This window comes from Myotis myotis, unplaced genomic scaffold (genome assembly GCF_014108235.1).
Source record: "Myotis myotis isolate mMyoMyo1 unplaced genomic scaffold, mMyoMyo1.p scaffold_m19_p_17, whole genome shotgun sequence".
Lineage (NCBI taxonomy): Eukaryota > Metazoa > Chordata > Mammalia > Chiroptera > Vespertilionidae > Myotis > Myotis myotis.
Genome location: NW_023416321.1, coordinates 39,006,092 through 39,023,465, shown reverse-complemented (window position 1 = coordinate 39,023,465; position 17,374 = coordinate 39,006,092). Strand labels below are relative to the sequence as shown.

At 53.2% G+C, this 17,374-nt stretch overlaps 1 protein-coding gene across 8 annotated transcripts; it reads left to right on the top strand.

Moving 5' to 3' along the window:
* The first annotated feature begins 77 nt into the window (after positions 1 to 77).
* CTNS (cystinosin, lysosomal cystine transporter) lies at positions 78 to 17,042 on the top strand. Of its 8 annotated transcripts, none has more exons than XM_036341312.1 (13): positions 79 to 418; positions 695 to 767; positions 1,378 to 1,457; positions 5,867 to 5,945; positions 7,363 to 7,447; positions 8,674 to 8,777; positions 8,881 to 9,012; positions 12,215 to 12,314; positions 12,402 to 12,521; positions 13,510 to 13,680; positions 15,392 to 15,509; positions 15,717 to 15,831; positions 16,162 to 17,042. In XM_036341312.1, exons 3-13 carry the CDS (start codon positions 1,397 to 1,399, stop codon positions 16,274 to 16,276), a joined length of 1,200 nt encoding a protein of 399 aa, XP_036197205.1. In that variant the 5' UTR covers positions 79 to 418; positions 695 to 767; positions 1,378 to 1,396; the 3' UTR covers positions 16,277 to 17,042. The 8 variants fall into 8 exon arrangements, with proteins under 8 accessions (XP_036197208.1, XP_036197205.1, XP_036197209.1 ...); XM_036341313.1 differs by lacking the exon at positions 79 to 418 and adding an exon at positions 433 to 595; XM_036341311.1 differs by lacking the exon at positions 695 to 767 and having other exon boundaries at positions 80 to 418.
* The last annotated feature ends 332 nt before the right edge of the window (positions 17,043 to 17,374 follow it).

The window sequence follows — 17,374 nt, the reverse complement described above, 5'->3', positions numbered from 1 at the left end:
ACGGCGGAAGGCGGGACCTGGAGGGCACCGCCCTGTCGGGCTGCGATCCAGGACTGTGGCGGCAACTACCCCCGCCGGACAGCCTCTGCCTCGCCCTCAAAACGACTGCAGAGTCCGCGGACAGGCGCTCGGGGCTCGGAGAGCCTCTGCGTCCCTAAAAGTGTCTGAAGACTCCCTCACACCGAGCCTCCATCCCTGCCAAGGTGCCTCCGCTCAGCCCCAGCCCGGCTTCAGACTCGTCAAAACTACCGCTCCCAGAGTGCATCGCGGGAACCTAGCGACTCCGCGAGTCAGGTGACTGGGGTCAGGTGACTTCGGGCCCGTCCTCCAGCAGACCTGGCCGGACCGGGGAAGCGGGTACTGCCCGAAGCATCTCCTACGTCTCGTGGGTCGGTCCCAGAGCCTCCGAGGATCTCAGGTGAGATCCGGCGCGGCCCCGACAGCCTCCTCCCCCTTCCCCAAGTGGAGCCCCTGGGACCCTGGGGCTGGTGCGGCAAGCCGGTCGGCAGCCCGCCGCAATCCAGCCCTGCTCAGCGGCGCCGGGGTTCCATCCCTGGCCACTTGTCCCGTCCTGGCGACACCGGACATTCCCCAGGTGCGAGGGCCCGGGTGGAGGTGGGCGGAGGTAGGGCTCGCTCACCGTGCTGTCAAGATGATGGGGGTGGTCCGAGCCCCTTCCCCGCCTCCCGCTTAGTTGCCGCCTGAATCTGATCGCGGAGTTTACCGGTTGCTTTGGAGAAGGGGACCCTTCCGAAACTCCGGTGGAAGTAAGTGCTGAGCTCTGGGCTGGGCTCCAGGGCTGTGGGCAGGAGCCGGCCCCGCCCTCCGGGGGCTTTCAGGCTGAAGAAAGGAAGAACAGCTGGGCTTTGCCTTTTTTGACAGTTTGGAGGAAAATAACCCTTAGGCTCTTATCCCAAGATAGGGAATGAAGTCAATTTCCTTGAGGTTTGTAGGTTCACAAAGTCAAATATCTGACCACAGTTTTAATAATTTTGGGAAAAAAGAACTCTAAACCAGTAAAACTGCATTCTTTGTGTTAAGTTGCAAGAAGCAGTCGAAGAGGAGAAAATTCAGTATTTGCCTACTTCCTCAGAGTGGGTCCTTACACAACCCACTTAGTCTCTCTGAGCCCATTTCGCTATTATATTAAAGATAAGCCCTCCCTGGAGTCCTGTTCTCCAAGCTGGTGAGGCAAAGCCCATGAGGCCACAGGCGTGAAGTGAAAGTGTTCGATGAACAGTTCCTGCCATGGTTCCAGAGGGCATATTGTCCAGGCGGCCTATGGCACTTCTGTGGCCACTACCCCACGGGACACATTGTTGCTGAGCTGACTCAACTTTAACCCGAACTTCTCTTGCTCTTTGTTTTTCTCACTAGCTCTTTGAAATTGAGGAACATGATAAGGAGTTGGCTGATTGTTTTTATCCTTTTCCCCCTGACGCTCATAGAGAAATGTGGTAAGTTTAGAAATGGGTCATCAACTTTGTAAAGAGGGAGATAGAGTAAGGAGCCTGACCTGTTTGTAGCCAAGGATTTAGGACTGTCCAGGCTGTGTGGGCTTGCCGGACCCTTGGTCAAGCAGCCACAGGGTGGTGGAGCAGACCCAGGTCTGGGGTCCAGGAGTTTTACAAGGAGTCAGATGATTCCATAAATAGTTGGCCTTCTGGCGCTCTCCCTTCAGGGAGCACACCCGGGCTATTCCCTTCCCACTCTCTCTCCCCGATAAGCACATATCCCCTAACTTCTAAGGACACCATGAGACCTGCAATCAGGGGAGAAATGGCCCCTGTTTCAGTTTCCTAAATATGTTTTTATTGCCGGCAATACATCCTTGTGTGCTTTTCTAAATAATAAATAACTAATCGGCCTTCTGTGCTGGGGTCCCTATTACGTTATCTGTATTACCAAAATCAAACTGTGGGTCCCCAACAATCTGGGATAATATCTGTAAAGAAAGGCTTGTGTTCCTGCCCTGTGGACCTCACGGAGGGAGGTATGGGCTCTGGGAGATGCTACAGACGCATGATGTGGCCACCTTCTTGAGCCTGGATCTGCCAGGCCACAAAGTCCTAAAGAGTCTGCCCAGCATCCCCTCATAAGATGAGAAAACCGTTCCCTTCAAGAGGGACTGAGGAACAGGGCCAGGGGGGCCTCGCAGAACACTGGCTCGTTGTCCAAAAAACACACCAGGGTCTGTACATCCTTACAGGGCGTGACTTTTAGTGCAGGGCTCTTAGAGGCCTGTATCATTCTATTAATTCTCCCACTGCCCAAAACACGGCTGAGATTCCTTCCACAGAAGGAATTTGTGCTGAGCACTTCTAGGACCCCAGACCCATTATTCTGGCCACTGTCAAAAATCAGACAGATCTTAAAATCCCTGACCAAAGATTTCAAATCAACCTTATTCAAACAGTACACATCCTATGCAAGCTTGTCAAGAGCCCGGCGCAGTTGCTGTCTACCATCACAGTTATCCGGCCTCTTAAATCTCTGAGAACATAAGTACCTGACCAGCTCTTTCAGGTTTGTTAAAAAATCAGCCGTGTTACTTTACAGTCACACCTTGTGGATAAGCAGTTTCCGCGTGCAGCCTGGTGTTTCTTGGTACAGATGCCAGAGCCCCACTCCAGACCTGCTGGGTCACATTCTCTGGGACTAAGGCCCTGGTATGCATATACACACGGGCATTGGTAGGCTTTACATGAAGCTCCATTCGTAATGCTAATGCATTGCTCTAGAGAAGAACAGCAAACCCACCTCAATTATACAGAGGGGAAATTTAGGCCCAGAGAGGATAAAGGTCCTCCCCAAAGTCACAGAGCTAGACAGTAACTAAGATGGGACCTGAGTAGGGTCCCTATTCCATTTTACCATTCTGCCTCCTTTCCTGAGTGTCATACACAGTGGAAACCACCATAAAATCAATAACTGGAATTGGCTTTCTGACCTCAGTCTGGCGGGCCTGTCTTCTCCTTGCTTTAGGGAGTGATCGTCAGGGCCCTTAAGTTGGCTCAGTGGTTGAGCATTGACCCATGAACCAGGAGGCCCCTTTTCGATTCCCAGTCAGGACACATGCCTGGCTTGTAGGCTGGATCCCTGGTAGGGGGCATGCAGGAGAGCCGATAGATGCTTCTCTTTCATCATTGATGTTTCTATCTCTTTCTCCCTCTCCCTTCCTCTCTCTGAAATCAATAAAAACATATATATATATATATATATATATATATAGAGAGAGAGAGAGAGAGAGAGAGAGAGAGAGAGAGAGATGAAAACAGACTCCTTAGAGGTAACTTGGGGTGGTCTCATTAAGATTCATTTGGTAATTCCAATGTTGTATCCGGAGACTCCTGCCCCAGGGCAAACTTTAAAGTGTGCTTTCCCAGGATAGGATGCCAGTTTTCTAACTGCCTCCCACTTAAAAAAAAAAAAAAAAAATGCCCTGCCTTGGTTACATGGTGTTAAGAATAGTCAGCAGCAATGGTTCAGCACTCAGTGTGGAAAGTCGCAGACATCGCTTTCTCTTTACAAAGCCCTGTGAGGTGGGTAGTACTATTCTCCCCATGTTACCGGGGAGGAAACAGGCTTACGTACACCCAGGGTCACACAGCTAGGGGGCGACAGAGCCAGAATGGATCTGTCTGACCTCAGAGCCCAGTCTCTCGACTGCTGAGCACTGAGAGGGAAGTAAACATCCCTTGATCTGGTTCTTTGAGCGTCCAGACTCCGCTTTTGAAATAGAAAGACGGTGGAAGAGCAGAGGCCTTGGGGATCTCCCACTCACCCTGATCACAGTCCCGGCGGAGCCCTGGGGACCCAGCGGTGTTGGTGGCTGCCTGGCATCACTTTCAGTGTCCCTGTCCTGGGTACCATCTTGTCACAGTCTTGCTCATCCGGTATGGTCCTCAGCTCTAGATGGAAAGTAACAGCAAGGACCTACCCCAGCTGTGCAAGCCCAGAACAAAGCCACGGGTTGTCAATGGGCGCAGTGAGTGAAAAAGGAGAGGTGGAGTTGTCAAAGCTACCTCCAGGCCCCAAGGCTACACGTAAGGGAGGGACTTTCCTACTCTATGCAGCTTGGCCTCTGCAAGGGTGGGGGGCGGGGGGAGGGGGCGGAGGGGGGGGGGGAGTGCCACTCAGAGCGACCCTGGTGGAGTCAGCTGCACCTGGAGACTTGCAGACATGGGACAAAGTCTGCCTCTGCATTCACACGTGCAGGGTCAGCATGAGGAACGTGGCTCAGATAGGGTCTGAGAGGTCCCGGGTAGCAGAGCCAGGCCCAGGAGTGTAAGTTCCAGGCTGGCCCTTCCGTTGGAGGAGATGGGGTTACTCCTTCTGGGTGTCCAGGCAGAGGAAGGGAAACTGCCAGGTAGGGGTATTGAGAAGGGCGATCAGACAGTGGAGAACCTCTAAATGCCCTTCCCACCTGGGCGCCTAAACTCAGTTCTTTGCCTTCTGCCTTTCATGGTCTGGGGACAGGGAGACCTGGGCCCTGCCTGCGGCCACTACCCCAACAAGGACCGTCTTCATCAAGTTGAGCACTTGCTTTCCCATTGTGGGCCCCTTCCACTTCCATTCCAGATTCATGCCCATACCTTATGCTGTGCGTCATCCTGAAGGCCTGGAGGTGAGGGAGGGGCGGTGGACAGGTGCCTGGATCTGTGAGCATACCTGGGATGGGGGGCGGGAGGTGCTGCCCTAAGAACACGGGAAGAGGCCAGAGAGGCTGGCTCACTCATGTTCTGTAGCCAAGTTGCCCTGGGGTGTTTCGCCTCCCACACCTGCTTCCCCCCTCACCCCGGGCGCCTGTTTGTCTACCTCATCCTAAGCTACCACCTCAAAGCCAAGAGGCAATCAGTCTCCCCTCGCAGTCCCCAGCAGAGTTGGCCTCAGGAAGGGGGATCAGTGAATGGGTTGAGCTGGGTTCAGGTTCATATGGGAACCCAACAGGGTTTTTTGAGAAACAGGTTAGCTGGGCCCATGTGTCTGAGTATAAGTATTTCTCTCCTGGACCTCGACCAGCACTGCTAGAGAGCAGACACGAGTCCTGAGAAGGGGCGATGGGGGATTGAGAAAAAGAAAGAGACAGACACAGACAGTAGGGAAAGCTGGGACCAAGTGGGACAGCTGGCCCTCTGGTGCAGCACATGTATTTTATACAGTATGATTCCAGGAAGTTTTACCAGAGTTTAAGACAAAGGAAATTATGTGAAATCATGGTTAAAGATCAACCTGTAATTCTTCATTCTTGTGGCTTCATTGTAATTGTCACTTCTGGCTGAGCCCGGATAACTGCGTCCGTTCCTTGCGCCTGGCTGAACTTAGATAATGAAACCCACCCCCTGGCACCTGAGCCCTGTCTCTAGGACGTGGCTCTGCCAACACCACTGGACTCAGCTGACAATAATCAAAGAAATGCTCAAGGAGAGGCCGGACCCATTCTGCGGGGCCACTGAAGCTCCACAAACAGAGGAGACTCCTGTGCCTTCCATCTGAAGAGGTGGTTCAAGTCCGCGTTTTCCAGTCCCGGGTTGTGGCTTGAATGCCTTTAGTTTGTAAAACTGTCTCCGATAACTCGGCTGCACACCCTCAGAGCCCGCGATGCTGGGGAGGAGGAAGCGGCAGCGTCTCCCGCTCAGGCCTGTGTCTCCCTCCAATGGCAGCGGGAGGTGAGAGAGCACAATGAGGGCTTTGGTTTCCAGTCGCATCACCGAGTCCCTCAGAACGTCCATGTCTTCTCCTAGAAGATAGGGGTCATCATGGGACATAGTTCCTGAGTTCAGATGGCAGGGGCCCTGCTCCGTCTCTCCTTGTGGGCCTACGTCTCTGACCTCATGACTAATGCCACTGATTCGGGTCCTTCCAGAGTCGACGGTCAACCTTGCTGTTCCTCCCACGGTGAAGCTGGAAAATGGGAGCTCAGCCAATGTCCGCATCGCCCTTCAGTAAGTGCCTAGGCCCAGAGCTGCCCTCGGCCCCCCTCGTCGCCCCACCGGCTCCGGCCCTTCATATTTCAAGTGTGATGCTCATGCCTCCTCACTTTCAGAGCAGCCAGAGGAAGAGAGGCACCAGCCCTGGGCTGCAGACCAAGGTCCCAGAGTCTCTCTTCCCCCACTCACAGAACCCTTGTTTCCGGGGTGAGGAGCAGGAAGGAGGCTTCTCCCCAGTCATGGAGCCTTTTCCCCAGCCGAGAAGAGTCCTTGAGTGGCCAGCAGTTGATGCCAGACTTCAGAGTGGCCCTTCCCCAGGCTCTAAGTATTTGAGGAGAGCCCTGAGGTCATGGGTAAGGAGCTGAGCACTCGTTAGATCACTTCCTAAAGCAGAAGGGACTCCATCTGTGGATCCCGTTTGTGAGACCCTCACACTTAGCCTCCACTGAGAGTCTGTCTTGCTGACCTCTGCTGGATCAGGCATGAGGGTGCCGACCCAGTTCAGACTGTGCTGAGAGCCTCCCTCTTCTGCACCCTTCACTGCTTCCCCCTGCACCTGCCTCCCGGCCACATGGATCCTGTAGAGGAAGGTCTGGAGCCCTGTCCTTTATCTCTCCCCCTCTCCCTTTCCTCACCCCTCCCGGGAAGTCTGTTCTCAAACCACAGCTTTGGTACCAAGGTTCCCCAACAGACCTACATTCTGTCTATAGCCCGGCCGCTTGTACCTGGACACCTGGTGAATCTGACATGTCATCCCCTCACCACAGCTCTCCCCTCTCCAGAACCCTGGAGTGGCTTTCCACTGCCTTCTAAACTAACGCCAGGCCTCTCAGTGCAGACCTGAGCCCCCCTGGGCTGCCCAGACATGCCTCATGGCTTTCTGGGGACACAGTGCTTCCTGCTCAGCCTCTCCGAAGCCTTTCCCACCAGAGCAGGTGTCATCGCCCAGTCGGCCTCTGGACACCTTATTTGGCATTCACAGCCAGTTTCACACCTTCTTGTGGTCTCAATCAGCCCCAGTAGGACATCTTTTCCTCTGATAAAGATAGAGAGCTCCTGCCTGGCCGGTATGGCTCGGTGGTTGAGCATTGACCTATGAACCAGGTAGTCATGGTTCGATGCCTGGTTTGTGGGCTCCATCCCTCGTAGGGGGTGTGCAGGAGGTGGCCTGTCAATGATTCTCATCATTGATGTTTGTATCTCTCTCTCCCTCTCCCTTCCTCTCTGAAATCAATAAAAATAAATATTTTTTAAAAGGATAGAAAACTCCTAAGGAGCAGGGAGCCCACCTTCTCTCCCCTCAGATTGAGCACATAGCACTTCCTCACCCTAACTGCTTGAGAAATGACAGGCCCCGTGGGAAGTCCAAAGGTGAGTTGAGATCACACAGAGTCCCACTCCGCAGTAGTAATCAGACTCTTGTCCCCCACAGGCATCCCCTAAATGCAACCTTGGTGATCACTTTTGAAATCACATTTCATTCAAAAAATATCACTATCCTTGAGCTGCCAGATGAAGTAAGTAATGAACCTTAACTGGTGGGTAGAGAACTGCTGGGTAACAAAACACATTTTAATTGAGTGCTTCTGGAAGTGGGCCACCTGGTTTATAGGCTGTGGGCTGCCCCCGTCCCATCCCTCTAGAAATCTCTGATTTTGGCTTTGTTGGTCTCCTTGAGGGGGCGTCTTATGCTGTATAGACGGAATTAGGAAGGCGATGGTAAGAAATGTAAGGCAGAAAATGGTTCTGTGAATGTAGAAGACATTCTTAAGATAGTTTTCTAGGACTTCGCTACTCAAAGGGTGTTCAAGGCCTAGCAGCATTGTCCCTGCTGGAAACTTTTTAGAAATGCAGACTCCCAGGCCCCGTGCCAGATCCACTGATGCAAAATCTGCACATGAGCATGATCCCTGGATGATTTGAGTCCACATTAAGGTTTGCCAAGCACTGTTCTGAGATCCCACTGGTTGAGTGTTATTTCCAAAACCCAGTGCCAGAGTCTGTCTGGTATTACAGCGATAACTATTCATAGCCCTTATGCCTTTGTCTGTTAGTATACACCCTGCTTCGGCCTTAGTAAGGATTTGAGCCAATTACTGATAAATTAGATAAAAAACATCAATAGGGGAGGCAGTATAAAGTAAACGAGGGTTTTAACAAGAAACAGACAAGACGAATACAGGGATGAAATTGAGGACCGTGAGGCATGCCGCGAGGCCCTGTGTGGTTGTAGAAATGGGCTGCAAACTGGCCCTGAGCCCCTTGGCAAGCAGACCGTGTGGAAGCCTGGGCTTCCTGTGAGAAGGGAATCTCAGCTCATCCCATAGTGAGCATCACACATCATTAGACGCAGCTTCTCCTGCCCCAGGTGTCAGGCCTGCTGCGGGCGAAGAAAAGCCAGTGGTTCTAACAGCAGGTCCTGGCGGTCAGCTGTCTGAGGTGTGGCTTGATCCACAGATCGCTGACTGGTGAGAGGAAGGGAGCCGTCCCACCTTCCCTCAGAGATGAGCCAAGGGTAGGCCCAAGGGCAGAACCACGTTCTGCTCAGAGAGTCTAGCATAACACATCGGTGTATGGGGGTTCCAGTTGGCTGGTTGGTCGTGTTTCTCCCTTTTGTTAGTAAGCTCCCGGAAGGCCGGGACCCTGTGTGATCTGCCCCCACATCTCCTAGTGCATGGTCTGCAGCAGGACACTCAGGTCCCAACAAATACATGGCACTGGATCGAATGCAGTTTTCCTATAGGTTGTGGTGCCTCCTGGAGCGACAGAGTCCTCTTTTCAAGTGACATCTCGAAATGTGGGACAAATTACTGTTTTTCTGCACAAAAATCATTCCAGCCAAATCGGGTAAGCTGGGGTTTAAGTGGTGAGAAGAAAGGCAGTGCCGGCCCGTGGGGGTTTCTCTCGGGAGCCCCATTTCAGCTCATCCTGGTCTCCAAATCCTTTCCAGCCCAAGGATACGCTTCTTGGTGATCCGCAGCAACGTCGTCAGTGTCATAAACCAGGTGGTTGGCTGGATCTACTTTGCCGCCTGGTCCATCTCCTTCTACCCGCAGGTGATCATGAACTGGAGGCGGAAAAGGTAATCTGCTGAGCTGTATGCTCAGGGTCGTTTGGTGCCCGTATGACGGGCATTCCCACGAGGCAGTAGGTAGCACAGGTTCAGCCCTTCCCTCCTCTGCTTATCTCCTTTCCTGCCCTTTCTAGAAAGCTGTTGAGGTGAGAGCTCTAAGAGCCTGTGGTGGCACTTGTACTGCTGGGCAGTTGGTCTTTTGCCCAGTTTAGCTCCTCCCTGTGAAAGCAACACAATGGGACTTCTCAGTGAAGCGGAGAACGGGCTGAGTGGGGGCGACGTCCACCCAAATATTCTCTTATCTCGGTCCGTCCAGCCCTGGAGGAATGAAAGTCAAGCTATGCTACAGTACCGGAGGTGGATCCTTCGGCCTTGGAGATTAAACCTTCCCACCTTGATTATAAAAACAAAGAGGGAGGCGAGGGCAGGATATGGGTGTAGGAAGACCCTGAACTCACCTCCTCCCACAGACATACTCGGAATATATGAATATACGAATATATGTTACGTTACATATAGAGCAGTTCCTGCTAAAAAAAACTGAGGGCCTAGCCTTAGCCGGTTTGACTCGGTGGACAAAGCGTTGGCCTGTGGACTGAAGGGTCCGGGGTTCAATTCCGGTCAAGGGCACATGCTTGGTTTCGAGCACTGTCCCCAGTAGGGGGTGTGCAGGAGGCAGCCCATCAGTGATTCTCTCTCATCTTTGATGTTTCTATCTCTCCCTCTCCCTTCCTCTCTGAAATCAATAAGAATATGTTAAAAAAAAGAGAGAGAGAACTGAGGTCCTATTGAACAGCTTCTGCACAACAAAGGATAGAGGGACCACATACAGAAGGGTAGGAGAGATGGAGACATGGTAACGAAGGGCATCCCATCTCCCACACGGAGGCCTGTAGCAGAGAGGGATGTTACGAGGGCCCTGTGTGAGGACTCACCCACCCTGGGGCACAGCAAAACTCGTTTTAAAGGCACCTAGACTATATGTGGAGGAAATACATTTAAATTGCATTTCTATACACGAATAACAATGTTTCAGAAAAAGAAATTAAGAAAATCCTATTTACAGCTGCATCTAAGAAATTAAAATACCTAGGAATAAATTTAACCAAGGAGGTGAAAGACCTGTATTCTGAAAACAGACATCAAGAAAGAAATTGACAAAGATACAAATACTAGAAAGATATACGATGCTCACAGATTGGGAGAATTAATATTGTTTAAATGTTCACACTTACCCAAAGCAATCGCAGATTCGATGCAATCCCCATCAAATTACCAAAGGCATTTTTCACAGAACTACAACAAAGAATCCTAAAATTGGTATAAAACCACAAAGACCCCAAATAGCCAAAGCAATCTTGAAAAAAAAGAGGTATCACATTCCCTGATATCAAACTATACCACAAGACTGTAGTAATCAAAACAGCATGGTCCTGGCACAAAAACAGACACAGAGATCAATGGAATAGAATAGAGAGCCCAGAAATAAACCCACACATACACAGTCAATCTATAACAAGGGAGTTAAGAATATAAAATGGGGTAAAGACAGTCTCTTCAATAAATGACGTTGGGGAAACTGGACAGCTGCCTGCAAAAGAATGAAACTGGACACTATCTTACACCATTTTGATTAAAGACTTGAATGTAAGACCTGAAACCATAAAACTAGAAGAAAACATGGGCATGAAGCTCTTTGATAACAGTCTTAACATTTTTTTTGGATATGTCTTCTCAGACTAGGGCAACAAACGCAAAAATAAACAAATGGAATTCCATCAAACTAAAAAGCTTTTTGCATAGCAAAGGAAACCAACAAAACAAAAAGGCAGCCTACTGAATGGGAGACGATATTTGCAAGTCATATATCTGAAAAGAGGTTAATAACCAAAATGTACAAAGAACTTGTATAAGTAAGTATCAAAATAAGTAAGCTACTCGATTAAAAAGTGGGTAGAGGACTTGAACAGACCTTTTTTCAAAAGAAGGCATTCAGATGGCCAACAGGCACATGAAAAGATGTGCAACATCACTACCAGGGAAATGCAGTTCAAAACCCCAAGATAGTACCTCACACCTGTGAGAATGGCTATCATTCAAAAGTCAAAAAGTAAGTGTTGTAAAGGATGTGGAGAAGAGGGAACCCTCATACACTGGTGGCAGTTTAAAATGATGAAGCCACTGTGGGAAACAGTATGGAGGGTCCTCAAAACATTAAACATAGGACCACCATGTGATCCAGCAATTCTGGGTATTTATCCAAAGATGACAGAAACACTAATTTGAAAAAATATATGCACCCCTGGGTTCAGTGCAGCATTATTTGCAATATGGAAGCAACCTGAGTGTCCATTGATAGACAAATGGGTAAAGAAGATGTGGTACATATATACAATGGAACATCACTCGGCCATAATAAAGAATGAAATCGTGCCATTTTCAACAGCGTGGATGGACCTAGAAGGTGTATGCCAAGTGAAATAGAAAAAATAAATATTGGATGATTTTATTTATAATATGAAATCTAAAAACAAAACAGACTCATTGGTATAGGTAACAAACTGGTGGTTACCAGAGCGGGGTGGTGGGGAGACACTGGGGAGTAGGTGCCATAGGTGAACGGGATGAAGAGGTACAAACTTCCAGGTGTGAAAGGAATAACTCATGAGGATGTGAGGTATAGCACAGGGAATATAGTCAATAATATTGTAATAACTTTGTATAGTGACAGGTGGTAACAACCTATTGTGGGGATCATTTTGTAATGTATATAAATAACAAATCACTATGGTGTATTTCTGAAATGAAAAGGATATTGTGTGACAGTTATACATCCCTGGGAGGAAAGAAGGACAAAGTGGGCCTGCGATTGCGTCTTCATGCAGCAAGGACACAAGCTTTCCCACAATCACCTCGCCATGTGGGCCTCCTGCAGAGCTGCTGAGCAGGGAGCCAGGGAGGGGAGGCACCTCCTTTCTGCAGGGGGCCCCAAGCTTCCCTCGGGGGCCAGGACTTGAGGCAGGAGGAACCTGGTTCCCAAGAGGGTGGGATTGAGTGGCATCGACGGTGGCATGAAGGGGGGCCCAAGGCCAGTGCTCCGCCGGGCCCTCCTTCCCGCGTGCTGGGAGCTCTTTCCCCTCCCCGCCCCCCCACCCCACCCCTGCCTTCACCGGCCGGCTCACCTGCCCCGTCTCCATCTCCCCTCCCGCAGTGTTGTTGGTCTGAGCTTCGACTTCGTTACCCTGAACCTGACGGGCTTCGTGGCCTACAGCGTGTTCAACGTTGGCCTCTTCTGGATGCCACACATCAAGGTATGGCCCTGCCCGCCCACCACAGCCCAGCCCAAGCAGTTCCTGGCCTGGCTGCCCCTCACTCAGCTTCGTCACCCCCCTCAACAGGAGCAGTTTTTCCTCAAATACCCGAATGGAGTGAACCCTGTGGCCATTAACGACATCTTCTTCAGCCTGCACGCCGTGGCCCTCACCCTGGTGGTCCTGGTGCAGTGCCTCCTGTACGAGGTGAGAGAGGGAATGGCACCTGCTCCCTGTGGCTGCCAGGCAGCACCCACCACCACCTGCTGCCCACACCTGCTGTTTCACTCTAAAGACACAGAGGCCCTCAGAAAGGACACGTGTTGGATCGCTCAGCATCTGATTGATTATTGGGCCAAGATAATAGGCCAGGCACAGGGACCACACCACGAGCCCAAGTTCTTGCCCCTCCTCCAGGTCTGGAGTGCGGGACAGAAAGGCATGATGGTGACCCAGCAGGCGGAGAGCTGAGGGGACGGGAGAGCATGGCCCAGCCAGCAAGGAGGGGGAAGGAGGGCATCAGGAATTGGTGTTTAGTGTAGTCCGTGGGGCGAGTAACGTTCTTGTGGCCATGGGGAAGAGGGCCAGGGCGGGGCACCCCCAGCTGGGGCACTGACTGTGAAGGCCAAGGGGCAGTGAGAGCCACCATGAGCCGGTGGAGGTAGCTGGGGTTCAGTGTGAGGAGGAGGCTCACGAGGGCCCCGAGAGGTCCTGGGGGGTCTGGACTCGGCCGCGTTGGGCCATGTGTCTGGTCGCTGACGTGGTGTTTTCTTTCACTTCCCCGTGGGCGCACCACTTCCCTCACAGAGTTCCCTTCATACACGCAAGGCCAGCCACGCTGCTTGGGCCCCGCCTTCACGAACCTTCCAGGTTTTCTTACTCTTTGCTGTGGAGCTTGGGCGAAGGAGCCTTCTTTGGGCAAAGGGGAAGGGGAAGGGTGGGGACAGATTCCAGAGTGGTCAGGCTCCCTCTGCATCATGGAATGAACAGTCCTGGGCTGGGATGGTGTTGGGTTCCATCCCCAACATCCTTCGCTCCTGGGGAGCTCTGAGAGGCACCCAGTTCTGCATTGTGGAAACAAGAAGCAGTTGGGCTCTGGAAAGTCCAAGAAGGACTGAACTAGAGACCCCGATAGTGACAAGGGCATTGCCCCCACCCACGCCCACCTCCCACCCCTTTCCCCCTCTCATCCCAGCGCGGCGACCAGCGGGTGTCCTGGCCCGCCATCGGCTTCCTGGTGCTCTCGTGGCTCTTCGCGCTCATCATCATGATTTTGGCCGCAGTCGGGGTAATCACGTGGCTGCAGTTTCTCTTCTGCTTCTCCTACATCAAGCTCGCGGTGACACTGGTCAAGTACTTTCCGCAGGTACTTCTGGGGCCCTCCTTCCCTTCCATGTGGCCACCGGGGTAAGGGGGTGAGATACAGGCCCCTGGCCCTGTCCTGGCTGGGGCGAGGACCAGGCATGGGAAGCCGCAGTGGAAGCCATGGGCCCAGCAGGACGGGACCAGGTGAAAGCTGGCCACACCGCCACCTGCTCTTCCCTGGCGCCAAAATCTCACGAAGACTTCAGCGGAGACTGAGCTCACACTCAGCTGAGAGTCAGGGGTGGTGCAGGTCTCTCCATCCCAACTTTCCTAGCAGCTTCAGTTCTGCCCCATTACCACAGCCAACAGCCCTGAAAGATCAGGTGGGAGGAGGGAATCCACCACTGTGATCTCCACTCCCATCCAGGCCTTCCTTGCGGACCTTCAGCAGCCTCCTTTGAGCACTCAGACAGGCCTATGCAGACCCAGGGACTTAGAGTCAAGCATGCCTGCCCCGTTGTTGGAGTGGCCGGGGACAGCATCGCTTGTGACATAAGTGCCAACTGCAGACTCCACTTACAAGTGGAGGCCTCGTTCTCACCTTGTTCTCTGTGGAGAAGCCCTTTTCAGCTTCCCCAGCACAGGGAACCTCATGCCTGTGGGCTCAGGAAGGAGAACGTTTTGGCCAGAGTCAAGGCCAGTCTCCTGGGGGGCCTGAAACAGCCAGTCCCTAAGGATAAACAAGACTCAGTTCTGTGGACAGAAGAGGAGGGGGAATTCCAGGCTGGGGGCAGCTTACACAGCCCGCAGGCCGGAAAGCGTGGAGGCAGCAAGGACACCTGGCAGGCCGAGCAGTGTTGAGCAAAAGGAAGGTGGGGCCAGGCACCAGGGGCTTGGGAAGAAGGCTTTGGGGTGGGGGCAGGTCTTGGGGGAAGTGGGGCCTGGGTTCCTGACTGTGGGAAAGCTTGGGGCTGGGAAACCTGGGAGGCAGGAGTCCCAACTTGGAGACGTTTGAAACTGTCCAAGACTGGAGAGGTGGCAGCAAGTATGGAGAGGGTGCGAGAGGACAGAAAAGGGGGCCTGGCTGATGGCTGACTGGGAGAAGACCCCAGGCCTAGCAGAGGAACCCGGAGGGTGCTGGCGTTGGAGGGAGGAGGTGCGGCACTGGCAGCAGCAGGAGGGGGTGTCCGGTAGATCCGCCCACTAGACCTGGGAAGCCTGAGCCAGAGACCCCGGTGCCCAAGCAGGGCTGAGGCGGGAGGTAAGCCCACTCTACAGCTGGAGAAACCAAGGCTAGGAGAACGCCCCAGGCACCGGGCGCCAGTGGTGGAGCTGGTGTTCCAGACCAGGCGGTTCCCCGAGCCCGGGTCGCAAGCACAGCATGGAGTCCAGGCTAAGGGGGGAGTCTTCATGGGAGATGAGGAGGAAATCCGAGTGGCTGGAAAACCACAAGAGGGCTTTGTCCTGGAACAGGGAGGGGGAAGAAGATGGAGAAGCAGCATGCCAGCCTCCCTCCATCGGGGCTGTGCGGTGCAGGGGGGGAGGCAGAGGGCCCTGCTCACTGTGCGTGCGGATGAGACCCCAGGACCACCCAAGCTGTTCTCCGCCACGCCTTGTCAGAGCCCAAAGGTCACTGTGTTCTTTGGAGCCGAGGCCGGAGCACACGAGTGGGAGGAATTAGAGCCGCTCTTGTTTGGAGTGGCCGTCAGGAGGCTCATGAGGCAGCCACCCAGCCCCCTCACCGCCCTCCGTGTCTTTGTCTGGCTGCCCAGGCCTACATGAACTTTGTCTACAAAAGCACCGAGGGCTGGAGCATTGGCAACGTGCTTCTGGACTTCACTGGGGGCTGCTTCAGCCTCCTCCAGATGTTCCTCCAGTCCTACAACAATGGTGAGTCTATCAGCGGTGGGCCGGGCAAGCCCCACCCCCCAAGCCTGCCCCACGGCTTGGGAATCCAAGCAGTCCCAGCCCCTAGGTCCCCCCAGGGGCATCTGCAAGGGCAGGGTTGGTGGTTTCCTGGACAGGTGAGGACCCCCACCCTCCACAGCCCCGGGAGCTGCCAGCCTAAAACCAGATTCTGTCCCCTCTGGCTAACAGACCACTGGACACTGGTCTTTGGAGACCCAACCAAGTTTGGACTCGGCATCTTCTCCATCTTCTTCGACATTGTCTTCTTCATCCAGCACTTCTGCTTGTACAGAAGGAAACCCGGGTATGAGCAGGTGAACTAGCACCTAGGACACCAGTGTCAGTGGCCCGGGCCCTGTGCCCAATCAGGAGGCTGGAGAGCAGCCTGGAGTGCAGGGCTGGCTCGGTGTGCAACATCGGAGAAGCGTTCTCTTCCTCAGGGCCCAACACCTTAAACGTGAACCAGCCTGCCTTCGTCCAGGACTTTCCAGGGCCGGGGAGAAACCTCCCTCTGAGACAGACGCCTGACTCTGCTGCGAGATTAAAAGGCTGGCTGCTGGCGGCCCCTTGGGTCTTACTGGCAGTCACCTGGCCCCCCCTGCGACTTGATGCTGCCATTTCTATTTTCTTTAAGGCTTCAGGCAGCACCCACAGGTACTGAGAGCCATGCCAAGCAGGACTGGACGCGGAGCTGGGAGCAGGCCTTGCCTCAAGCAACCAGTGTTTCTGGGAGCAGCTTGAAGGACTGAACTTGCAGCTTTGGTGCCACTGCTGTTCCCAGAGACCAAGCAGCCAGGTGCTGTGGCCAGTGGACTGAGGGGTGCTGTGCTGGTGGCAGAGGGGCTGGGACTTTGGGGTTAGGCCTTGGGTCCCTTCTCTGAGTCTGAACACCCACCTTCCTGACACTTATTCTACATAACCCAGCTTCCACGACTGCAGGCACAGGGGGCCTGGGCCAGCGCCTAGTAAAGAAACAGTATTTCTGGGTCTTGAGGTGCCAGCACCCTGTGGTTCTGAACTGGGCTCACTCCCAACAGCCTGTGGCTCTTTATCACACTAACACCCCTTTTGGCTTTTTGGGAGGGATGTTTTGGAAGTGAGTGGCTGTCTGCCTACCTCCACTTTCCAGTCAGGCCCGCGTGAAACCCTCAGCTGCTCCTTCCCCTGTGTCTGGATACAGGACACACACACACTCACTCACTCCGTGCCTGAGAGGCCTGTTGGACCCGCCAAATGGTGAGCTCCCCTCACTTCCCCCAGACCTGAGACTCGCCAATTTTGGGCTGTTCAGTAGCCTCGGAGAAGGACTTGAGACCACCTCACATAAGACCCATGGGCCAACCGTGATCCCAAATCCCCTTCCCTCCAAACCCAACCAGTTGACACCAGATGGCAGCCTCTGGAAACATGCCTTGTACGTGCCTTGAGATTGTCTATCCACTCTCCAACTTTTTACTACAAGTTCAATGAGGGGCCTGTATCCTGGATTAAAACCTGTTTCCTTTTGTGCGCCGAGCATTTGCCAGATGTGTTGGCTTCAGAACCAAGTCCTTGGGGCTTAGGGAGATGGCCTCCCAAGGTGACCGCGTGCCGACCTGGCACTTCATCAGGGGACCCCGCTTGGGTAGTGCCAGACGCCTGCCTGCTCAGGGCCAGGTAGGTCCCACGGGTCCCACGCCTGTGTTCCCAGGGGCACGCTGCTCAAGCTGTGGTGGTGAGCAGGGGTTGGGTGAGGTCTTAAAGGGCACACCACCACTGGGAGTGGAGGGATGTCTGATCTTTCCAGATTCTTCATCAATCTAGGTGTAAAAATACCAAGTAATTTAGGCTTTTATTTCCCCAAAGCA

Excerpts from the sequence above, each read along its gene's own strand:
- CTNS (XM_036341312.1), top strand. The coding sequence starts at position 1,397 with ATGATAAGGAGTTGGCTGATTGTTTTTATCCTTTTCCCCCTGACGCTC. Across the intron at positions 1,458-5,866 it reads GACGCTCATAGAGAAATGTG|AGTCGACGGTCAACCTTGCT; the intron begins GTAAGTTTAGAA and ends GGGTCCTTCCAG. Across the intron at positions 5,946-7,362 it reads AATGTCCGCATCGCCCTTCA|GCATCCCCTAAATGCAACCT; the intron begins GTAAGTGCCTAG and ends TGTCCCCCACAG.